Source organism: Plasmodium inui, assembly GCF_000524495.1.
Source record: "Plasmodium inui San Antonio 1 unplaced genomic scaffold supercont1.7, whole genome shotgun sequence".
NCBI lineage: Eukaryota > Apicomplexa > Aconoidasida > Haemosporida > Plasmodiidae > Plasmodium > Plasmodium inui.
In genome coordinates, this window is record NW_008481841.1 from 195,856 (window position 1) to 220,987 (window position 25,132).

Genomic DNA, 25,132 nt, shown 5'->3' on the forward strand with positions numbered 1-25,132 from the left:
ATGAGAGAATGGAGATGAAGGAGAGTTTTCAATCTGTTCAATGGCAGAGCGTCCAAGTGGCAAAGTTAGTTTCCGCATTTTTACGCACAAGATGCACTTCTACCTTTTCGACGTGTCCATATGCAAATGTCCATTTTTAACCTCCCAAAAAAAAACCTTATTAACGTTTATAAGATGCACACCGAATTGCGCACACTGAGGTCGTTTCTCGTATAGGTGCTTTCAATTTCCATTGTCGAGTGCACTTTAGAAGAAGTGTTTTTCTCCACTTTGCAAAAGAGCGAAAAGGCAAAGATCATACTTCGAGATGTTTTTTTCCAAATAGTAACATTAATAGTCACAATATCAAAATTGAGAAAAAAAAAGTTGACTTCCCAAATTGATTAACCATAATGATGCAAATGAAATCCTTTCCTGGCGTTACCTGTATGCACACGGCTTGTCGTTCAATGAAAAAAAAAGAAAAAAAATCGGGGTCACAAAAAGTTCCAGATCTTATTGTGTCAAAAGGGGGAAAATGCTGCTCACCGAACGTGTCAAAATTTAGCAGCGCTGTTTCTTCTTTAACTTTTAACTTTATCGCCTAACTTTCTTTTTTTTTCTTTTATGCCCCGCTCAAGGTAACGGTGCTATACATAAAAATGATCTAACGACATTTGAAAAAAATGTCTGGCATGTAGATTAGGGGTTGTTTTCATTACGAAGGGAATATCAATTTTATGTCACACATGGGTGACCATGTTATGGTTAAACCAGGTCTTACGCTCTGGAGTGCTACTTCGCAATATGCCTTTTTCCACCCCATCTACCCCCTGCACCAGGCATGCCATTTACGCTCATGAGCACATGTAAATGTTAGTACAAATGAAAACGATGACAAACGGATTTATTTATAAACATCGCTTATCGGGTGAATAGAATTGCGTGTTCAATTATCACGTGATAAGCTTTGGTGTGCCTTTTAGTCTCCACTTTGGGGGGATGTAGGAATCCCACTGTGCAGGCAGAAGCTTAGCCCTTTTCTTGTCTCGTGCGAACCTCCCTTTTGTGCGAAGCATTCCCAAATGGACAAGCAGGTAAGCGGTTAGGCGGTTACACATATGTTCGCAAAGGATTCGCGATAGGTAGAGTTACACCTCCGCGAAGATAACTGTAAACGGTGCAAAGAGATTAAAGGTAGGTGAGCTATGTTATGGCACAACATATGTGCGTTCTCATGCCTACAAAGAATGCTCTCTTTTGGAGTGAAAAAAGTACCATGGGGTTTTCCTTCAAAGAAGTGAAGAACCTCTGATCCAAATGGGTGATAACAGCACAGGGTCACATTAGTCCTGCTCCGAATATTATTTCCACGCCTTGTCCTCGCACACATGGGGGTACATGTTCTTTGTTCACACCTTTACCGTGCTGCTCATAAGCAGTGGCACGTCAATATCTCCCCTTTGTGTATACATCCAATGGCTGCTCAAACAGCACAAGTGGAGGCACACCATGTGGGGAAGCATGCGAACTTCACCTGTTAGTACTCGCATGAATTATATCTGCCACCCCTTTTATTGGGAGAAGAAAAAAAAAATAACCCCTTATTGGGTGTCGCCCCCTTGACACGACGCGTAGATAAAAAGGTGTACGTACGCTTCTCAGTCAAACGAATATTGTATGTCATTTTTCCATTTGCGTTTTTTCACGCATGCGTGTATTCATGGTGTAGCTGGAAGGGGTTTCCGCAAGAGCCTCTTGCCAAGAAGTTGCCTGATTCACAGCAAAGGGAGGGCACACCATTTGGCCGTTACCAAAATGAATAGTTATATAAACACATACCTGCGTAGTTTCCCTGCGTAGTTTCCCCGCGTACTTTCCCTGCGAACCAGGCGTCAGCAGAATTGGCCGATTTTGCCATTCGATTGATGGCAGCATCTCTGCCGATGTAGTTTACGCCCGATCACTAAGATTATTCTACAGTGTTTTCTTCTCTTCTTTTGCACAAATTTTATCCACGTTTAAGTGGCGCGTACATAAATATATGTCCATCTCTGGGGAGGCATAAGTGAAAGCCTTTCAAAAACATGGCGAGAGGTGCAAACTGTCATCTCAGTGTACTGGTTCGCTGCTCACAATACGCAAGCGCGTCCGTCAAGCGATCACGATAGCTTCACTCTCCTCTCGAATTTAATGGATCGGCGTAACATACACCTGGAATACTGGCCATACACACTCTCAAAACCGTCTTGAAGTTATGCACACGATTTGGTTTGGACATCCGCCCGGGGATAACAAAAAAAAAAAAAAAATGAACTCGCACGGAGGGGGGGAGAAACAAATGAAAGATAAGAGCATAATAAGATGAGCCACATACATCTCAACACATTAAGAAGATAGAAAAGGTACATTATGTGTACATGAAAATAGGATAATTTGCCTTAACTGATCTGAAACGGTTTAGCAGTTGCATGGGTCTTTTCACACAGTGTGCAGGCAGAATGGAAAAGTTGCAAGCCATTTGTCACATATAACGAGAGATACTTTTCGGTCCACACTTAAAAATGTCATAATGGTAGAAGGTGACGCTTTTTTTTTTTTTTTTTTTTGCCCTGGGAGATGTACCAACAGAAAGGGGGGGCCACACCTGAGTAAAGGCAAGACCCATTAATATCTCTACATGGAGTGTACACCACCGTAGTGGGAATTTTCTACATCCTTTTTTTTTTTGTTAAAGGGACATGTATACTAAATCCACCGCGCATGCTTCTCTATTTTGTAAAGTATATTCCTTCTCGAGTGGGTGGGAGACACACTTAACAATGGTTCGGTAAAAAGAACATTGGGAGTATTTCACCATGTGGAAACTTTAAATTGCGATGAAGTTTTTTCTAACGTTTCTGGGCTGAGTGTGCCTAATTAGTTCACATGCCGGGCACAACTATCCCCTACACACGGACAAACATTGACACGTGCAATCGGCTAACATCAGAGAACGCATCAGCAGAGTTGCTATGCAGTTCACGAGTCACGTTAAAATGAAACCTTCTTCGGACGGGCCAATCTCCCCATTTTCAAAAGAAGAAAAAGAAAAGGAAAAACAACCAGAGCATGCTACGTTGCAAGGAACAATAAAATTGATTACATAGCGTGGAGGAAGCTACGCCATTTGTAAGAGAGGGCTGCTTTGTAAACACCTTTGGGACGTTTTAATTTCCACCATTCACTGGGGTGGGTGTAAAAAAAAAGCTGTGTCCGGCAGCAATCAATTTTTGGGGGGAAATTTGCTTGACGCGTTCGTTGCGCGGAATAAAAAGGGAGAGAAAATGGAAAACAGAAAAAGGAAAATAGGGACAGAGAATGGTGAAATTTGAACGGAAGAAAAAAAGAAAAAATAAATAAACCGTTGCAATGCCCACTTTCACAAACCCTCTACCGCACGAATGCTCATTTTTTTTTTTTTTTTTATTTTTTTTTCCCTTGTTCTTCCAATACATGGAGCGCGCCAAGCATGTATCACATAAAACGAACACATACTCTTCCCCCCCACTTGGCAAGCATCCATGCGTTTTCCACACACCCCTTGGTACATTTGCATATATTCTATATTCATACATATATAACTGCTAACCTCGCTGACGTCCATAGGTTCGGTTGGCCATGTGGAACGTGTACATTACTCACGCGTGTGGAAATAAAATCGGCCAACGTTTTTTTTTTTCCCCTCCTCACTTTTGCGCATAAACCTACAACAACCCGTGTGCAGAAAAAATGGGAAAAATAGGGTAAACGTGAAAATAAGGGAACAACAGTCAAACATGTATGTGAATAAAAACGTGAACACACGGGGCAGTAATACAAAATGTCATCCTCTTCCGTCCGCTTCACAGCTATTGAAAAAATGAGCGCCAAGTTACACCCGTAGTGTTATCAAAAAATGGTAACTCTTAAAGAAAAATAGGGGGGAAGAATAACTCAAAAGTCAATACTGTTTCTTTGTTTGCGCAGGTGGGAAGCGAAACGCTGAGGGGGTTGTGGAGAAGAACAAAAAAAAAAAACGAAGAAAGGCAAAGTGGGACAAACTAAGGCAAAAGTGATCAAAAAAATAGGGGGCCAAAGGAGGTGAGAGAAAAAAAAAAAAACACGTAGAGCACCCCTACAGGCATATAGAAGAGGTAGAGAAAGTTGTATATCTTTCCACATTGGCAGTTCACAATTCGAACACGTTCCGACCCTCGCAGGATATGCATATATATATATGTATAATACCATCCCCTCTCCCTGCGCGAAGAAAAAATATACCCCTGTGAACATCCCCCAAAGTAGCCTTTCAAGTGTTAACACAATGCAAAGCAGCAGAGCAGGGCAATCGAATAGCACCAAAAAAAAAAGTATATGCTTAGATACATTTATATATTTTTCTTTTTTTTATATCCTCTTGTATATGTATACCTTACACAACGCTGCCCTGAACGGCATCCACCACCACCCCGTCTGCATGACTCCAATTACATCGCCCATACTCTGCCGAAGGGTGCCGCCTTAACCCAATGGATGCAGTACTTTGCGCATTCTACCTAGCTATACCCTCTCCATTCCGCCGCATATACAAAATGAAGTGCTTCGTCATAGTAGACGCCCAAAACGACTTCCTCCCCGGAGGGTCGTTTAACTCCCGAGATGATTACTTAAACGCACTGAACAAAATTAACGCCATAAGACTAAGGATACACAACTGCACAGAAAAGGACCTAATCAAATTAGGCAACTGCAAACAAATGATGCAGTACCAGCCGGATAAGTTGCTAAAGGAGAATATCGTCCAGTATCACCAGTGCAGCAATGATATTGATGATGAGCAGAAGGAAGGAGACATTCTTCTCTTTCCATGGGACGACAGGATGATGACAAATTGCCCCACTGGATTGAGCTCCCCAAACGTCTGCAACGGATTGCAGAAGCAACCTGCACAGGGCACAGTGAACGGTGTGGAGGGCATGTCCAATGACCCTCACAGGGGGTTCTCGCTCATGGGCGAAGACACCGCAGGAAGCGACGCGCACGTGTATAATCACCACCCGAATGGAAGTCGCCCCACGCCGGAAGCAAACAACGTAGCATTACTAAACGGAACCGATGAAAGGACCAACGGGGGAATTGCAAATTTTGCTCTGAACATATTGTCTGTTGACTACCATCCGCAGTATCATATTTCCTTTGCAGAAACACACAGAATTGTGTTTGAGAAGATAAACAAAAATAGAGGCATCAAAAAGAGTAGCGTGAAGATGAATGGGCATTCGGTACCCCAAGTATCGACCCACGCCCAAGTCAATAGGTTAGCAGGATATGAAGAAGAAGCCGAAGGTGTGCTTGGCGGTGATCATGGGGACGAAGGTGTTTTTGGCGATGATCATGGAGATGACCATGCTGACGATGGTGATGGAGGGATCAAGCGTCCCCTACAGGCGGACCTCCTCCAATCTGCCTTTCTAGAAAAAAATAAAATTTCCAACCTGACTGATGTGATGAAGAACCTAGCCAATATCAAATCGACGAGATACATCTACAAGAATGTCAATTCCGTTAGTGACATAAAGGAGTACAGCAAGCTAAACTTTCTGAACGAATCGATCGATGTATGGCCAGTTCACTGTGTGCGGAAAACCCCGGGGTGCAAGATCAACTCGAATCTTATTAGGCACCTTAACGACATTGTAATTAAGAAGGCCGACACAGAGAACCACGACAGTCACACTATTTTCGAAAACAGGGAGATCAACGAGAAGATTTTAAAACTGCTCAAAGGAGTGAGCATAAAATCTGTTTACATCTCCGGGTTCATATTCGAGTATTGCGTAAAGGAAACTGCTTTGTCGTTTTTTAATCTCGGGTTCGACACCTACATTGTGGAGGACGCAACGGCATACTTGTTCGGGCGGGAGGAAGATAAGGATGACTTGAAGAAGAAGGGCATCAAGTTTGTGAATTCGTCCACCATGTTCGATTGATGGGAGGTAGGTAACTTGGAATGGAGCAGAGGAGCAGCAATAGCAGCAGTAGTAGAAGCCGTAGCAGTAGCATCACTGCGAAGTAGTCAAGAAGTCACGCTGTCATAGCATCGAACTATATGCCCTTTCAAAATCGGAGTTGAGTGAGAGAGAAAAAAAAAAAACGTTACCAAAAAAATGGTGATAATTTTATTCGACGCAAGGGAATAAAAAATCGGAAGAACGATTGGTTAAGCGGCGAAACGAAGAATGCGGAAGACGGACGAATGCCGTGCCCAACTCAACTGTCCTGACGGGTCACCCCTCATCTGTGCCTAAAATTTGTTGAACTGATCTCGGTCGAATTTGAGAGCTCGCCGCTTCCACGCCCACAAAATGAAGTGCTCATTGTGGGTCAAATATCTCTTATTGTTTTCTAGCTTAGCCTAAAGAGGGGAAAAAAAAAGTGTACACCGGCAGAGTACGGATGTGCTTGTCCAGCAGTAGGTGGCTGTACAGCTTCAGGCTGGCAAGAGCCCACAGGGAAAAAATTTTTGACGCTTCTCCACACGTGCACACTGACATATATATGTGCACAAATACACAAAGCAACAATATTGTAACTTCCGAAACTAAGCATAAGGCGAGTTTTTTTTTTTTTTTTTTTTTTTTGTGTTTGTCTCTTCATTTCGTACCTTCACACACTTATCCTGAATCAGATTGTTTATTAAATTAAAATATGTTCTTTTTACCTTTTTTGTGGACTAAAAAAAAGAAGAAAAAAAAATGAAAGATATGCACCTATCCGTGTGTGCATATGTCTCTTCCATTGTGTGTACTCGCTTTCTGTGCCCACTTCGCGTGAACGTCGGGGGGCGATAGGCACGCATGGCGATTCACCCCTGCACTTGGGCCCAGGCATGTGTACATGTACACGTGCATATCCCTCGTGCTCCTTACATTAATGATCACGTGCTGGAACTTTTTTAAATACCTATAAAGAAGATTAAGAGGATCAAATGGGTGACGTGGTGAAGTGGAGAAGCGGCGGTGGGAAGTGGCTGCACAGTTCCTGCAGCGCGGCTGCAGAGCGGCCCGAATGCATGAGCAAAACGGATCAGCTTCAGAATGACGCGCACGAACGACGTTGCTCCGTCGCAGGCCCACAGCTATCTCTCCTTACCAGGCTAACACTTCCGTGTCGGTGCATTTTGCCCCCTTTATATGCGAAATGTAGTAACAAGTAAAGAAGGCAAAATGTACGTACTTCTCATACTCCAGGGTGTAATTTTTGTCCTGCGTTTTTTTTGGGGGAAGGGGACAAATGTGACATGCGAATGGGTTGTATGCATAAATGGGGGCAACGTAAAGGGCGATTACATGGCGATTACACAGCGACTACTCAGCGGCTACGCGCAGACTACTCGCTGCGCGCAAAGGCTCGTACTCCCGTTAGCACGCGCGCGTCCACGTCCTGCGGCCTACCTCTATGAGGGAATTCTTCGAGTACCCACTGTGTGTGTACTCATTCCCGTCGAAAGCTATGTCGACATTCATTTTCTCGAGGTACAGAAACGGAACAAATGAAGTGATCACTGTCGGCTGAAAGGCCCTGTGTTCATGGATACTCTCATGCTCATGTGACCAGGAAGCGCGCGAAGAAATTTACGCATATAGGGATGCACACATGTGTACGTTCACCTAAACTCGCGCACGTGTGTCATCTCTGCAAAAGGGGGAAGCGTTCGCTCGGTCGGCAACGGTGAGCGGTGTGACGCGATGAGATACGATGAGAGGCAATGGATGCGATGGATGCGCTGGGACACGTTTTGTTCACTCCGCCTTTTCACTCCCTCTTGCGATCCACTGTGCGCTTTTCTGTGTACCCCTTTTTCGCCCCTTATTCACTCGGCCTTGGGTGCGCCGTTTTGCTCCTTCTTCCCAAACGTCAAGACATTTCTCTCTTTTTTCTTTTTTCTGTTCCGCTTGTTTTTTTTCCGCATGCGCTGGTCAACGATGTAAAAAAAATAATACAAGTGAAGAAAAGCGTGCACGCTCTTCTGGTACATTTTCCTTACACACAAGCTGGTCAAGGAGTACAGCTTCCCGCCGAACATTGTCCCGCAGTTGCTCTAGCGCTTGTAGCATTGCACAGGTTCTACAGGTGCACTCGTTTGTGCTTGTTAGAAGTGGCTAGCACAAGTTGTACTCCTTTGTGCTCTTTCGCGCCACAACACGCTTCTTTTTACGCCCCTATGCGCCTTTATATGCCTGCTTCCTCTCGTTGGTGCTCGTATGTTTCCCCTTTTTGTACTCGTGTTTTGCCCCTCTTCGCGTGCCTTTCTGCCTCGACGAAGGAAAGATTGTTTAGTGGGTTGTCCGAATGGTCAGCAGGTTGACCAATTTGTGGAGGCCCTAATGGGTTCTTTTGACGTCCTATGATTCCTAGCCCTGCTTGACCCCGCTTAGCGCTCGAAGTCTCCGTAATCTCTAGCCGTGCCCCTCGAGAAGCCACGCGACTTCACTTTTAGTAAGGTTTGCGGGTACTGCGATTGCCTCTCTTTGGCGCAGACGAACTGGTTTCACGTGTGATCTGCTCCTTTGGCGTATCTACTATTCAAGCCTAAACTCTCATGTAGCGCATCGGCAGAGTGAACCACATACCGCGGTAAATGTACAATTGGTCCGGCGATGACGTGTGGTTAGTCACTCGTGCTGCAGTTTAGTAAGTATGTACTTATATATGCATGCATAGTATTTTATTTTATCTTGTTTTATTTTATCCTTTTTTTTTTTTCTTCTTCTTCGCCGTGCCATTCCGAAAGGGGTAACTAAAAGATACGCCTGCCTACGCGTAACGCTTCGTGCATGGTGCGTACCTTTGTCATTCACTGTGGAAAACCAATTGGGGCGAATTTCACCTGAATATTATTCTTCATAATTGCATTTTTATCATTCTACCTGTACGGCATTACTTGGTGAGCATGTCCCACCCTAACGTGGACTTGCTAGCATGCTCATCCCATTGTACGTTTCATTACGACGCAGGAAAGTGTCCCCTTTCTTCTTTTTTTTTTCCGTTTTTTTCTTATTTTTTCTTCTTTTTTCTCTTTTTTTTGCCTGAGAATCATGACCACCCCTTCCTGACGTTCCGCGAACTTCTTAGCCCATTTCTTCCCTCCGCCTCAACGTGGGATTACCTTACAACAAGTGGAGCGTTTTTTATAAACAGGAAAAAAATGCCGACAAATAAAGTGGAAGATGATAATGAGGGTAGCATATGTAAGCAGCTATCTTGGAGCGATGGCCAGAGCTTGGCATTGGACGGGCTCCTTCAAGGAAAAAGAAAAAAAAAATACACTATAGAACAGCACAATACAGAAGAATACATTAAAATAAAGTTAACAAAGCAGCTTGCCGAATTCGCGTGATGAACGAACGCCTAAGCTAGGACAGAGCATCGCGTAACTCTCCCTGTCTCCGCATTACCCACCAGACACGGTTTCCCTCGCCCCCCCTACAGACGTCGTTAGCAACCTGTACAGTGAACAAGAGTTGAAAAAAGTTGCCCAGGATTACATAAGCGAAGTATGAGCGAAAAGTTATTACCAAAAAAGTGCAAATATATGACCATCAATTGAGCGCCTCTTTACAGTGTGTATAGCGAAGTGTCCTTGTCGTAAAATGTGGGTGGTAGAGGGGATGCAACGGATCACTTTTTGGCGTCTCCTTCTTCCCCACGTACCAACAGATCCATTTGTATACCCTATGTCAATCAATACCCATTTATATTCACCTCGCTATTTGTCCTTTTCCCCCTCCAAGAAAATAAGGGACCAGAATTTCTCAGAAAATATCAAATACTCTAACATTCGAATTTTCCTAAGTTTGCTGCTCATATCGATTGGTACTAGAAGAATCAATCTGTTTATTCCAACTTCGCGTGTTTCACTTATGTTTATGTGAACATTTGTTTGGATTATTCCCTATCGCTCTTCTCCTCATACAGGGGCTGGCGCGTCTAAGTTGGTTTCTTCACCAATCCAAACTGATTTCCTTGTTTTTCATCCCTCCTCATAATCCCTCTCTCTCCAGGGTCCTACTGCACCATCTTCGTGCAGTACAAAAAGGAACCAATGCTTATGATCAACCTGTTGGTAAGTACCACTCGCAATGGGACAACATCGTAAGATTTCCCACCTGTGTCTTTTGTCTTCCTCCGATACACACAAATCGACGTGGCCATTTGTACACACTCCTTCCCCCCCTTTGTGCAAATTACAGATCGCCTTCTTCATCGTTTCGGGAACACTCTTCTTCTGGGAGTACTTGTTTTTCGAAGACATCTTCTTGATTTTGAGGACAAACAATGTGGGGATGACAAAAGAAAAAAAAAAAAAAAAACACGTAACATAAAATACGTAGCACAAAATGCGCGTCTGTGTTCCTTCTCAGCTGCTAAAAAAGCGCCTCCTTTTTTTCCCCTTTTTTTGTTTCCCCCCAGGGCGGAGTTGTGAAGCTGTTCTTCGAGCTGGACATCCAAAAGAGCGCCCTCCGATTAAGTCAGCTACCAAAAAGTGGAACCACCACGAGTTGAAAGGACGCTTGAACGGTTCACGTAGAAATAGCAGGCGAAATTATTTACAAAGAAAAAAAAAAAAAAAAATATATATCCTGCCTTCTTCTCCCCACTCTGCAGCCTACAAGATGAATAAACAAAAACACAGCACATTGTTTGAGCTTCGCAAATTGTTCAAGGAAGATGGGTAAGTTGCATGCATTCCCCTCACGTCGCACCATGGAAACGTCGAAGTGTTCACTTATGCTTCATTACCCAAGCGTACATACCCGATGCTTATGACTGTTCCCTCATTCCTTGCAGCTACCTCGTCCAGAGTTACGCAGACGCTATGTTGAAGCAGTTCATTTCAGATCACGGCAAGATTTTCAAGCTTTGCGATAATAAGAAGGCCTAACGGGGTACAAAGTGGGACCGACGTGCCAAACGATGGGATATCACACCTCACCAATCAGTTCTCCAACTGGACAGACGCCAATGCAGGCCTGTTTATCTTCCTAACCCACGGGAGTGGCGCCAAGTCGACGCATGTGCGGGTGCCACGGTGGGAGCTCACCAGCCCGTACAACATAGCAGCGCACTGGGAAAAACATGGCCTTTATTCATACCGCTAATACAGTTACTGTTTGCTATTATGTTTTTTTTTTTTGCTACGACGACCCAGGTGGGAAGCGCGGGGTCAATGGCGAAACGGGGGGGGAACCAAACGGTTAGCTTACTAGCACACCATGAGTCGGTGGCAACCGTTGGGAACTCACCACAATATTTAGCGCATGATTATTTATGCCGTTTGTCAAAATGTATCTTTTTTTTTTTTTTTTTTTTTATTTCTCAATCGAATTCTTCATTACCCCTCTTCCGAGCACACCTGAAGAGGACGCTCAGAAAGGTATACCCCCATGCAAAAGCGAATTCCTCCAAACATCGTCCAATCAGTGGCTACTGTGTGAGGCACTCCACTCAGGGTATACCCGTGGTACGCTTATGTAAGGGGGGTTGACACGACGGATGACACATGCGACCGAGTTATTACCACTTAGAGCTCTGTCACTTTGCCTTTTTGCCTCTGCTTTCCAGCTGCTTCGTGCTGTGTACAACAGGTAACTTCTCCTTTCAGTGAACGGGGGACCACATACGGCATAATAAACGCACTTGTTGGGAATTTTTAGCTGTCTCTTTTTTTTTTTCTTTTTTTTTCGCCTCATTTGGAGTAACCTTTTTTAAAGTGCCACTTAGGATGAAGGAAAAAAAAAAAAAAAAACAGATTGACGAATTGGCTTATAAAGACAAACGTAGCCTTTTTCTAGCAATTGTTTTAAAAAATGTTCATTTATCTCAGAGCCCACTTCTTCGCATCACACGTTCCTTCAATCAGGGTGAACTTCCTTCTGGCAAACCCTATAAGTGTCATCGATGCTCATGTTTCAGCACTCTAGACAAGGTCAACCCGTTTGGGCGGTCTTACATTGGCCACGCTGCGCCGTCGGCAGTGGCGCAACTTCGTTATGGTATTAACAAGAGGGGGGGAGAAACTATATATACATGTATATATATGTATGTAGGTATGTATGGGGGGATCCATCCACTACGGACAGACGCCTTCCCCCCTTTCGAGGCGTGGCCAAACGGAAAGACCACCTGAGCTGAGCATCTTCCCGCAGATGGTGCGCCCTCCCCCAATGTACGTACATACATACACAGATGCTCGCATGAGCGGTGGTCAAATATATTCCTGTATAATACACCAGTTTGAGGGGGCCCCACCAGTGGATTGGCGCGATGAGGTTATCCTCATTTCAAAATAATCCTTCTTTCACGAGGCACCCCCCGACGTGGAAAGTTGAGCATAGCAACAGGAGGGCCCACTTGTACGTACATGCGCTGGGAGTATATACATGTTTATCTGCCCCTGTATATACGTACCTATATACACGTACGTATCCACGTCCCCGCTTCAGTTTTTTTTCCAGCGAACCTATTGCCCTATAACGTTACACCTGTATTCGCGGGCATACATCATTCGGAAAGATCTTTTAAAGGGGCACAAAGGTGGAAAGAAATCGCTCATTTTTGAATTTTTTTTTTTTTTTCTTCACGCCACATCCAGAGTATTAGGAGTTATACTCCTCTGCTCTGACATGTGTCGTCATGCTCACTTGGATGAGCGCGGCATTGCATCTGCATATGCCATGTGGTGCCCCATCTATATACATATATATATGTACGGCCTATTCCAACACCCTTGGTTTTTTTTTTTTTTTTGGAAGGCCCAGTTGATATAATTCATGCTAAGGAAGTTATTCTTTTTTTTTTTTATTTCTTATTGCGTTATTTATACTTACACATAAATTAAAATTTTTTGAAAATTGTTAGCGTGTTATGTAACTACTTTTTGCTTCACTTCGCTTTGCTTTTCTGTGCTTCGTTTTGCTTTCTTTTTTTTTTCCTTTTTCCACATGATAATTATAAATAAGTAATTTCTTGTAAAAGCGTTTAACCTGTGTAGTAAGAGGCCCAGTGATCATATCTGAAGGTAAGCCCTTTCCACTTCATCCCTGTGGGACCCCACCTCCCTGTGCACTCTGCTCATCGCTCGTTACGTTGTACTTTTCCAACGCACTCGCTCTTTGCCTATAATGTGAGATTTCTCCTCTTTACGTACGTCGCCTTTCCACACGTGCCTCTTTATCTACTCCTTTTGGGGGCGTAGAGAGAACGACACCGTCCCCCCTTGCACATTGTCTCACCTGTTCGCACGTAGGTACCTTCCATCCTATGTAATACTCGTCTGTGCACGCGCATGTATTCCGTCCTATGACCCCCCTTTCTTTTTTACAACGGTGTGTTTTAGCATATGCGCATTTATGTTATATGTATAGACGTGCGCGGATAGTTGGACAACCCATGCATGCGCAGTTGGCTACTCTGCACGGACTGCCCCCTGCGTCGTTCTCCGTTTTACGCACTCTCTGCAACTGTTTAGTGGGACTGTTCAGTGGGACTGTTCAGTGAGACTCTTTAGTGAAATTGTTTAGTGCAACTCTCCAACGGCTCCAGATCGACGTTTACTCCCCGCTCTTAAAAAATACACCCATTCGTATGAACACTCACTTGCCCATACATCTCCCTATGTGCGAACCCCTTAGCGTTGCCCCCCGAGCCGAACCCCATGCGTATCGACGTGACAAGTCAAATCATCACCCCACCTTATGTGTACGTTTACGAAGTTCTCCTTAGGCTGAGCTCTTCACCCTTGTGCAAATATATGCTTTGACAATTCCACCTACGTGGCTTGAGATTAATCCTATTATGAGCACCAGTATTTAGCCGATTGTAAGGGGTTCTCTTTTTCTCCATTTTTCTTACCCATGCATAATTACAGCTCGATACAAACCATTCGATACACTACACACACGGAGATATACATACACATAAACATAAAAATACACACATGTGCAGTAGACTCATAAAGCCCTTTCGTTTCATGCTTGTTTCATCATTTGACTCACATCGTTCCGATTGTCGCTATAAAGAAAACGTGCCCCCGAGGATACCCGTGACTGAAATGTGTATGTAACGCACCTGTAAAAAGTCCCTAACAGGGGAATGCTTTTCGCACATGTGAATGCTGCATGAGGGTTACACTCATGCGACACCGTTTTTCATATCTACGCTTTTGAACAAATGTATGTTTTTGTGTACTAAACTAGTTTAAGGCTTCCGTTGTGCCTTTTTTTTTACGCAGCTTAAGTGCGTCCCATGTATCTACGCTCGTAGGTCTGCATGTGTACGTACAGGAGTAGATCGCCAAAGGGCACGGACGAGAGGGCACACATACGTACCTATATATGCCTCTATATACACGCTCATGTATATGCCTATATATACGTGGTCATATGAATGTACACCCATGTGGTGCGTAATATGCTCGTTCATATCTACATGCGGATGTAGTGCGAGCTACTTGGTACATTTTTTTTTTCATTCCCTTTTTTTCACCCCCTCATTTTTTATTCTTTCATTTTACTTATTTAATTCCCTTTTTCCTTTTTTTTTACCCCATAGGTTTAAAGATCATTTCGTTTCTTATTTTTTTTATTTGAATAATACTAACAGAGTCATTTAAAGAAAAAAGAAAAAAAAAAGCAGATTTGGAAAACCTTTTATCCTTCACCAGACCATAAGAGGCCATACACATAAACAAAATTTACCCTACCCTACCTCATCGCATCGTATGATATCTCCTAATAGTACATCCCATTTCGTTCCTTCGCCGTTCCATCGTTACGTCACTTCAGCTTTTTTTTTTTGCGCCTTCTTTCGCCCCTTCACCTTTGCATTTCGCTTTTTTTTTTCGTATCTTTAAGCTTCCCCCTTCACCCATTTTTTTCCCTCCCCCCTTCCTCATTATGTACGTTTTTATTATGCAGTAAATTTCATCTGTTTGGGCTTTATATGTGTATTTAGTTTAATCAACCTGTAAACATATTTTTCCCTGTTTTGTGCCGTTGCGTGGTTTGCCCCTCGGGTATTTCTCCCCTGCGGCGTTTACCCCTTCGCATTTTTTGCTTTATTTTTTCGACGCGCCTCCCTTTTTTTCTTTTTCCTTTTTTTTTTTAATCTTACCCTCCCCCCCAGTCCAGCAACCCCTTCATCTGTTGCACCATCCGCTTCGTCATCTTCATTGCCATTGCTCGCCTGGGCGCAACATCCTCCATCCCTGTTCGTTTTGTTCCATGCCGAGTACGACTAGAGAATAAAAGAGAGCACATAAAACTGCCTAGCTTTCTTACCTCTCGATTTACAAATTGCATCTGCACGTCCGTGTATTAATCCATTTGACCACCTACAAGTGTGTGTAAGTGGCCTCTCTCGCAAGAGCGTACGGAGCGGTCGCCCACCAACAAAAGATTGCAGGACAACTCGACAGATCACTCCGCTGTGCGAACAAACAACTGAGACTAAACGGGCATTAAACCGACGCAGAACCGACACTGAACCGACGCTGAACCGCCAATCAACTGCCACCCCACCGAGCAGCAAAATGAGCTATAGAACCAACTGCGCCACTCCGAACGCTTTGAATAACTCAAATGAAAACAACTTAAACAAAATATACGACAACAACAATGCCCCTTTTGACGAAAGCTGGAAGAAGAGAATTCTGGAGCCACTCAAAGACCACCGATACAGAACGGAAGATGTAACGAAGACCAAGGGCAATGAATTTGAAGATTATTTTTTAAAAAGAGAGCTTCTTATGGGCATATTTGAGAAGGGCTACGAGAAGCCATCCCCCATTCAAGAGGAAAGCATCCCCGTGGCGCTGGCCGGCAAGAACATTCTGGCGCGGGCCAAGAATGGCACAGGGAAGACAGCGGCCTTTGCAATTCCTCTCCTGGAGAAATGCAACACGCACAAGAATTTCATCCAAGGTAGGTTCTGCAGTGATCGCCATGCCGTTGTGGAGGGTGTATAGCGGAATGGACAGCTCAGCCCCCTTCGCATCGTCACCACCGCGGCACCCCTAAAATTCCTACTCATTTTTTGCTCCTCCAAATGCCTACCCATTGTACTCCCCTAAAATGCCTACTCATTGTACTCCCCTAAAATTCCTACTCATTGTACTCCCCTAAAATGCCTACTCATTGTACTCCCCTAAAATGCCTACTCATTTTGTGCCCCTCACAGGACTCATCCTGGTGCCGACGAGAGAACTCGCCCTGCAGACCTCAGCCATGATCAAGGAACTCGGGAAGCACATGAAGATTCAATGCATGGTCACCACAGGAGGAACGTCACTCCGAGAAGACATCATGCGACTCTACAACGTCGTGCACATCCTATGTGGAACTCCAGGAAGAATACTCGACCTGGCAAACAAAGATGTAGCCAACCTATCAGGATGTCACATAATGGTCATGGATGAAGCAGATAAATTATTATCGCCAGAGTTCCAACCCATCGTTGAAGAGTTAATGAAATTCTTACCCAAAGAGAAGCAGATATTGATGTACTCGGCTACCTTCCCCGTGACGGTAAAAGAGTTCAGACAGATCTACCTCTCAGATGCTCACGAAATAAACCTTATGGATGAGCTAACATTGAAAGGAATTAGCCAATACTATGCCTTTGTAAAGGAAAGACAAAAGGTACATTGCCTGAATACACTTTTTGCCAAGCTTCAAATAAATCAAGCCATTATCTTCTGCAATAGCATAACTAGAGTAGAATTACTAGCCAAGAAAATCACCGAATTGGGGTACAGCTCTTTCTACATACATGCAAGAATGTCCCAAACGCATCGAAATCGAGTATTTCATGACTTTCGAAATGGAGCTTGTAGATGTTTAGTTTCTTCCGACTTATTTACAAGAGGTATAGATATACAGTCTGTTAATGTTGTTATAAATTTCGATTTCCCGAAAAACTCGGAGACATATCTTCATAGAATTGGTCGATCTGGGAGATATGGTCACCTAGGGTTGGCCATCAATTTGATTACCTATGAGGACCGTTTCAATTTGTACAAAATCGAGATGGAGCTCGGTACCGAGATTCAGCCCATTCCGAACGAAATCGACCCTTCCCTCTACACCTAATTTTCGTGCCCCCGGTGGCTCCCTGCGACGGGAGGTGGAAGGCGCTAAGGGGCAAACTGCAATGTGTAATTTGCAATCTGCACTCTGAAATAAGCAATCTGCAATCAGAAATCAGCAATCTAAAATCAGCAATCTGTAATCAGTTATCTGTAATCAGCAATCTGTAATCAGCAATCTGCAATCAAAAATCTGCAATCTGCAAACACGCGCGAACCAGGCTTTTTTTATCCCCCCTTCCACACCCACATTCAACCTCACATATATTTGCACCAACCGGTGTGCATATCGTATGCATACTGCAAGGATGTTGTATGCATTTGATATGCAGTTTCCATGTAAATTCCCTTGCATTTGGTGTGCACGCCACGCAAAGGTGCGCCGCGCCCGCACAGAAACACCAACAGCGGGTACCTCGCGCGCCCCCTATTCGTACACATGCTTCCACAGAGTCTTATATCAGCATATATATATGTGCCCTAGTATCCTTTCGTGCCTGTAAATGTATGCCAAGCCTTTTCGTGCATTTACTTCATTCTTCCCTCTTCTGCGCCCACCACGACCTCCAGCTCACCTGCCACGCATCTGATATAGCGAACTTCCCATCATGCGCACGCATCTACCATCAGCTGTTCCATTCTTCCCATCTTTTTTTTTTTTAAATTCCATTGACGTCTACATTGGAGTATAAATTAATTAAAAAATAATGAAACAATGTACAACGGATTATACATATATGTATATATGCCCACATATATATATACACATTTGTTCATTTTTTTTTTTTTTTTTTTGTTAAAACGTTTTTTTATAATTACACCAAATTAAACACGAGAAAATAAATATAATTGATCAATTAGGAATTATGCACATGTGAACCTCGGCACGGGTGATGAGAGAGTGCGTGGAAGCAAATCAAGGTCGCAACTGCAGTTTAAGGACCAATGACAGCGCGCTTGTTTTCCCCTGTAAAAGGGGGAACCCCACACATTGAGACAGCTATATGTTTCTATCACTTCATTTTCGTGAACATTAAGAGGGTTTACTTGAAACGGTAAAGTGTGAACACATGCCCCTTTCGAATACATACCTGTCTTGAGCGGTACACATCACAGACAAGGGGCTTTACAGGTCTACAAAACTGATGAAAGGTGATAATTCTCCCCACGAGTCTGCGTATGTGCAAAGAGTGCTACCCCTGCACTTGTTTCACATGTACCGTTAAGGTAAAGATTGTCTAAAATCCTTTTTTTTTTTTCTTCTTTACACCTCAATGGAGGAGTTACAGTGGGCTGCCTCTTTTTATGCGGATTTTTCTGGGGGGTACAAATTTACTAAAGATAAGTACAGAGATAACTGGAACACCTTAGAAAAATATGCTTTACTCGACCTGACTATATTTTAGCCCATACGCTTGAACTCTTCTCAAATTAGCGTTCAGTTGAGTTTAATTTGACCCACCTCTCTTTCGCGTCGCCTCCATCGCATAAGCAAAATGGAAGACACACCCACTATTGTGGAGGAATGGCATGGTTCCTTTTTTCCCCCGCCTTTGTACATCACCAAGGCGAGTGCGCGAAAGAAGGGGGTCATCATTTCCATGAGCGCTTCTTGCCTCAGCGAAGGTATCGAGCGTATTATTATTTTTATTATTACTATGATTGTTATTATTATGAAAGCGTTGTAAGCATGCTCCCCCTTTTCGCATTTTAACCCCTCCACCAGGCGGCGAATACCAAAGCATAGCCCAGTACATTGTTACGATTGAAGTGGAACATTTTTAAAACGCCCTTTTGGAGGAATAAAAGGGCATAGTCATTCGAACAGCTGCGCGTAAGAAGTGATACGTCTGTATACACACAAAATGTGTTGCAAAAAAAAAAAAAAAGGCGTAAATTTTCATCACTGTTCCACATAAAAATGGAAAGAAGGTAAATTTCACGAGAAGCGTTCGTCTGGATATTTTCCTTTTCAATTGGGTGGCGTCACTGTCGTAATTTTTCCTTTCTTTTTCCCCATCTCTTCGACGATTAAATCTAAAGAACAATATAAACACTCCTCTAAGCATCTGCTATTTTAACCAATCGCCGAACTTGCGTATAACAATGTGGCAATGTATGCAAATTTTTTTCACTTGGCTCTAAGAGGGAGGAACGCGCACGAGGGAAGCTAAAACCTCCAAACGGGGGTGAAAACACAAAGTGGAAATCTTTATATCCCCCATTTAAACGCATTTTTACAGTGCCATGCTGTGAAATAAGAATAAACCAACTGGACACACATTACTATAGACTGTGTGCATATTTATTGCTTCGTCTTATTCTCCAGTGAATTGCGAAAAAAAAAAAAAAATTGAAAAGGCGGGGAATTTATATCGCCCATTTTAAGCAAAACGTACATGATCGAGATGTCAGCTGGGGCGTTTTCCTTTGGAGTTTATGCGTCATGAGTGCGACGATACGAAGTACATCCATTCCCCTGGGGTGTATCATCATCATCGCCAGAGTGAAAACCTTTACGTTATGCGTACACCCCGCGTACCACGCTTCACTAAATTTTAAAAGTGTATACACGCGCGTAGGGGGCGAAACAGAAAAATGTCTTAACCTTTTTGTTCACTTTTTCTCGGCAAAGGCACGCTCATTATCGTCCCCGTTTTACTCACACGCATTTTCTGGATTGCCTATATTGAGAAAAATCATGAACATGTTTTGAGTCAAAGGGGAATATATTGCGTTGATTTGTTTTCACATCGGGCGGTAAATGGTTGATATTTCCCCCTTGGCAAATTTGCGCATACGTGTATGTATATACATATATATTTATATAAATATAACACCATGGACGCAAAATGGGCAAATGGTGATGTACGTAAAAAATGTTGCGGGCGGTGCAATTTATTTTTTTTTTTTTACCTATTTCGGCATGCGTTCACTCTGCCTTTGTTCGAAATGCAGAAAAAAAAATGGCCGGTAGAAATGCGCCAATGGGGCACTGGCAGAATTAGCGGATTGAGGCGATTTAATTTTATTTCGTTCCGTTCGTTTCGTTCGCTTTGTTCGTTTCGTTTTGCCAAAAATTTTGCAAATCGCCAACATTTTTTTTTTTTACTGCCATTCGTAAAGATAAAAAAAGTATAATTATACAATTATATAACTGCCAAACTGCGTAACTGCTATTGTAACTTTTCTTCACAATTCAGCAACTCGCGAATTTAAGCAAATCCACGCGAACAAATTTATTTGTCGACAATTCACCGGCCCCCGTAACGTAAGTTCCATTTTTTATCCATTTATCAATATGGAAGTTCCAGGAAAAGTGATTGGTGGCAAAGTAGGAGGAAAAGTCGGAGGTAAAGTCCTTGGTCTTGGCAAAGGAGGAAAGGGAAAAACAGGTTAGCAACGAGTTAGCACTGAAGGTGGCCCGCTCACTGTATGCCTTTCCGCGCACCAGACATTCCGTTCGCATGATTGACGCTACTTACGAAGCTTATGTTGCTTACGTTACTTACGTTTCTTTTATACGCCTTACCCAATTTTTTTTTTTTTTTTGCCTAACCGAATGTGCAACATTTTTAACGCGCTGCGCATGTGAAGCGAGGAGAATCATGTCCACCATCACCGCCCTTCATTCGTATCACCTCTGCTGCTTCCACATCGCATGTTGTACTCTGTATCTACCCATGACGCACGCCACTCTTCGCCGCCTCCCCGATCCCAGGTTCTGGTAAAACCAAGAAGGCACCACTGTCCCGAGCATCCCGAGCAGGTTTACAATTCCCAGTAGGAAGAGTCCACAGAATGCTAAAAACGAGAATTTCTTCGGACGGAAGAGTTGGATCAACTGCAGCTGTTTACGCAGCGGCAATTTTGGAGTACCTCACTGCCGAAGTTTTAGAATTAGCAGGAAATGCAACCAAGGATCTGAAAGTGAAGAGAATTACCCCCAGACATTTGCAGCTAGCCATTCGAGGTAATTTTTTTTTTTTTTTTTTTCGCCATGTTCATGTGCGTTTTGCAACTAGCCAACTTGTATGTAGCCATTTTATTTGTGCCTTCACTACGTACTTGTAAAACTCTGCGTTCATGATGAGATGATCGTCCATGCAACGTCGAAACCCTGGACACTGATGCCATATCCCCAACTTTTTCCCCATAGGTGACGAAGAGTTGGATACACTTATAAAGGCAACCATTGCTGGAGGTGGTGTCATTCCACACATTCACAAGGCCTTGATGAACAAAGTGCCAGTACCACCCACTCAAGCCAAGAAACCAAAGAAAAACTAGGGGTGAAACAATGTAACGCGGTTGTTCGGACAACTGTCCTTGCAGCCATGACGTTTGGCCAGCTCCCCCTCCCTACGCACTCGCATACGCGTGTGTATTTGTGTGTGTTCCGATACGCGCGTGGACCCATTGTTACAATAGCAGACGTGCCGATACCCCCATTTATACAAACATGTAGCAGGTTATATTGGTGCATGCGGAAGTCTAAATATTTTTCGTTTTTTAATTCCTGCCCAGTGTTACCTTGCATTAATGTCTTTTTCAATGTTACACTTGAGAAGCGGGCGTGGCACTTCGTTCAGTTGCGCTCCGCAGACGCACAGTCTGTGGACCCTCGCGTGTGCGCGCGTGGTCCCATGCGTCGACCCATACTTGAGTGAACTTACGCAACGTGACCTCTCCCTCGACGCACACATATATAACTCATATTCCCATCATTATAACCACCCGTTAATTGCTAGAACACCACGTCAATTACATCATTAATGTACGCCTAAATCATCACAAAATAAATTCTTTTTTTTTTTTTCTCTTTTTGGTTAACCCGTTACACCCGTTGTGAACACGACTGTCTTAGAAACTGCATTGCAACGGGTTTACACCTTTTTTTTTCTTTTTTTTTATCTTATTTTTTGAGATGAATGGACAAAATAAGTCATATTCTTACCGTGTCCTGGGGGTACCTAAGTATGTCTATATGTGTACTTTCCTCGCTCGACGCATGTGAGACTTCCATTTTTTTAAGACAAAAATGGGCGATTCAAAGAAAGGGTTGCCTCCAACGTGCTAGGGAGGTAAAGCGCTTAAATGGGTTGAGTTCTTTACACGCGTTGCAGCGTTGCCTTGACTTGCTCACGCGGGATGCGCACAAGCGGAAGCTTGGCATCCTTCGTACCGTTCGTACCGTTCCCACTGTTCGCATAGTTCGTATTGTTTGCCCTGTTCGCATTGTTCACACCACAGCACTGCGCTTCTACACAGGTAGGCACAAACTTAGCATAGGGATCAGCCACGTAGAAGTGCCATCGCACAAACGCTGAATCATCCATTGCAAAAACACGGACCATTTGGAAACTTCCGTGGCATCCACTTTGTGTAATCCGTAATGAGCAGACCGATGTAACCTCGTCTACCGTTACATTTTTTGACTCGACGAAGGGGTCCCACTGCAACCTCCCGAGGAGGTGATGAAATGGAGACTGCAATGCCTTTTATGGCAATTTTACCTGACGTCATTGTGGCTCTTAAAAGGGCCAAAAAATAAGTGAATGCAGAAATTACCCTTTCTATAGAAGTTTTTTTTTTTTTTTTTTAAACTCTTTATAGCACAATTGGCGCAGGGGCAAAACAGTGTCGCGCCTTTCTGCACCTTGGCCTTGCGCACAGATGTCGTCGCGTTAGTGGCGGCTGAACTGCCTCCCTATCAATAGCAACGAACTCTCTTATGCATATGAGCATGCGTGGTTGTACATTCGCATTCCCATGTACACATAAATCCTTTCAGCCAATCTCCATTAAAACACTATTCACCATCTCTGCTTATCTCTCCAGGGGGGCTGAAGAAATGGAAGAGGAACAACCCACTCCACTGTGACGGCCGACTGGGTAACGCAGCAATAAAGGAGAAGCAAAGTTGGGCAAGCGAGCGGGCGAGTGAGAAAGCATCAGTTTGTTATTTGGCAGTAATGATTCGGCATTTACGACCGCTTAATCGCTCGCTGACTACCGATAACTACCGATAACCACTGCTTAACCGCCAACTAAGCAACGACATGGTGGAAAAGAGAAAGAAGAGCAACAAGCCTACGCCAGCATAGCGCTAATATGTTCCATCGGGCGATCGCGACCCTCTTCGCCTGTGTATGTTACGCCCTGACGCTTTATAACTTTCCGTCCAAGCTTGTGCATGGGGTTCGCCCTAAAAGGCAGGCTACAAACCCATTTTTCTTACTCACTCATTTTAACGGAGTCTTAAGTCGCAGCAGGAAAACATTTCGCATAAGGTACGGAAACAAGAAGGACTGCTCTGTTACTTTGCCCACCTACACGATGCCACATGCTGCACGGAAGAAATATATAGAGGCATACTACTGCGAGGGAAAGAGAGCGAAATGCGCCCCGCTCCATTCACAAAAAAGGGGTGATGTCGCCACTGGGGGGGACACCAACGCAGGTGTCAGCCTGACGGGGAAGAAGAAGCTTGACGAGTCCACCGATGGTGCCATGCAGGATGGACAGAGCGTCGACATTAAAACATCAGCAGTGAATCCATGGCAGGATGAACCGCTCAATCCAAAGGGAGAGACCCGAATAGTGAAGTACGAGCATAGGGACAGTGTAGAAACCCCCTTAAACGCGCCCCAAGCCGCTGCTCCCACCAGCAAGGATGCTAGCCATGCCAAAGGTGCTAACCATGCCAATGGTGCAAACGATGTCACCACCTCGCCGAAGCAGGAAGAAGACCAACTGGGCCCCCCTCCTCTCGTGCAGCTACACCAAAAGAGGAAAAAAAAAAAAGTCCAAAATGAGGAGGTTCGGAAGAAACTATCCGAGCTAGCCAAGCTCAGATGGAGGGATCAAGAAGAACGAAAAAAACTCTTGAGATGCAAAAATCAATTTAAGCATTCCGAAAAAACGAAACAATTGTTATCATACAAAATTAAATTAAAATGGACAGACGAAAATTATCGCAAAAGCATCATCGAAAAGACGAGGATATTTAATCAGGACGAGAATACCAAAAGGAGGAAATCAATTTTACTTAGACAAAAGTGGAAAACAAAAGAGTTTCGCGACAAAATGCTCAGTGGCAGGAAGCCCTTCACGTTGGAGAGGCGGAAGAGGATCTCCGAGATCATTAAGCAGAAGTGGCAGGAAGACGACTACAAGCAGAAAACGCTGCAGGCCATAAAGGACAACTACAAGAAGCGGAAGTTGCAGGTGGGCCTCAACCCAAACTTTAACTACGTCCAAAACGCCATGCTCTTCAAGCGGGTAAGTAACCGGTGAAGCGGTGAGGTGGTTCACCGTTTCGCTAAATGAGTGCAGCTTCTTGAGGGGCCTCTAGAGAGCGCACACCACATGGGCTATACACTGCAACGATAACCCTATTTCACCACTCCATCTCATCACTTCACCTCACCCATTCACCTCACCACCGCTACCCCCCTCCCAGCTCGGACTCAGTGCGCCCAAAATAAGATTCTTCCCCACCATCCACAAGGAAAAACTCCGCGGGAAAAAAAAAAGAAAGAAAAAAAAGGAGGACAAGGACCCAGAGAACTACAAACAAAACTGGAGAAACATCTACGATAGTCTGTTGGACACAAACGAGTTTCAGAATTCGCTGGTCTACCTAAACCACGTCGGCAACTTGAGCGTCAGCACAAATACGTGATGCGCGGCATGCAGAGGCAAGTAACGGGAAGCAGAGGCGTAGTGCTGGAAGAGGCGTAGTTCCGGAAGAGACAATCGCAAATCGGAGCCGCGTGCCCAAGCTGCACGATCAAATTAATACACACAAAAAAGCAAAGAAACGAAGAAACAAAAAAACAAAATGACAAAAAAACAAGAAAACAGAAAAAAAAGACAAAGAAAAAATCCCGGCAGTACCCGGGCACGTAGAGGTCGCCCATCCACAGGAGGAATGCAGCCCCTTCCAATGAAACCGAGGAGGCGCTCCGCTACACGGGGCCA

The 25,132-nt window shown here is 44.0% G+C and overlaps 6 protein-coding genes across 6 annotated transcripts; 5 read left to right on the forward strand and 1 right to left on the reverse strand.

Annotated features, from left to right (window-relative positions):
- Positions 1-4,592: 4,592 nt before the first annotated feature.
- C922_02074 (hypothetical protein) lies at positions 4,593-5,990 on the forward strand (the record flags this gene model as incomplete). Its single annotated transcript, XM_008817673.1, has 1 exon — positions 4,593-5,990. One exon carries the CDS (start codon positions 4,593-4,595, stop codon positions 5,988-5,990), a length of 1,398 nt encoding a protein of 465 aa, XP_008815895.1.
- A 314-nt stretch (positions 5,991-6,304) lies between these two features.
- On the reverse strand, positions 6,305-7,526 carry C922_02075 (hypothetical protein; the record flags this gene model as incomplete). Its single annotated transcript, XM_008817674.1, has 5 exons — positions 6,305-6,415; positions 6,665-6,733; positions 6,930-6,963; positions 7,153-7,265; positions 7,455-7,526. 5 exons carry the CDS (start codon positions 7,524-7,526, stop codon positions 6,305-6,307), a joined length of 399 nt encoding a protein of 132 aa, XP_008815896.1.
- A 1,682-nt stretch (positions 7,527-9,208) lies between these two features.
- C922_02076 (hypothetical protein) lies at positions 9,209-10,945 on the forward strand (the record flags this gene model as incomplete). Its single annotated transcript, XM_008817675.1, has 8 exons — positions 9,209-9,251; positions 9,493-9,557; positions 9,795-9,876; positions 10,065-10,126; positions 10,254-10,340; positions 10,474-10,531; positions 10,669-10,735; positions 10,852-10,945. The coding sequence occupies 8 exons, from the start codon at positions 9,209-9,211 to the stop codon at positions 10,943-10,945; spliced, it is 558 nt and encodes a 185-aa protein (XP_008815897.1).
- Positions 10,946-15,592: 4,647 nt separating this feature from the next.
- C922_02077 (ATP-dependent RNA helicase ddx6) lies at positions 15,593-17,150 on the forward strand (the record flags this gene model as incomplete). Its single annotated transcript, XM_008817676.1, has 2 exons — positions 15,593-15,983; positions 16,240-17,150. 2 exons carry the CDS (start codon positions 15,593-15,595, stop codon positions 17,148-17,150), a joined length of 1,302 nt encoding a protein of 433 aa, XP_008815898.1.
- A 3,297-nt stretch (positions 17,151-20,447) lies between these two features.
- C922_02078 (histone H2A) lies at positions 20,448-21,436 on the forward strand (the record flags this gene model as incomplete). Its single annotated transcript, XM_008817677.1, has 3 exons — positions 20,448-20,541; positions 20,868-21,119; positions 21,306-21,436. The coding sequence occupies 3 exons, from the start codon at positions 20,448-20,450 to the stop codon at positions 21,434-21,436; spliced, it is 477 nt and encodes a 158-aa protein (XP_008815899.1).
- A 2,049-nt stretch (positions 21,437-23,485) lies between these two features.
- Positions 23,486-24,833, forward strand: C922_02079 (hypothetical protein; the record flags this gene model as incomplete). Its single annotated transcript, XM_008817678.1, has 2 exons — positions 23,486-24,430; positions 24,612-24,833. 2 exons carry the CDS (start codon positions 23,486-23,488, stop codon positions 24,831-24,833), a joined length of 1,167 nt encoding a protein of 388 aa, XP_008815900.1.
- Positions 24,834-25,132: the final 299 nt, after the last annotated feature.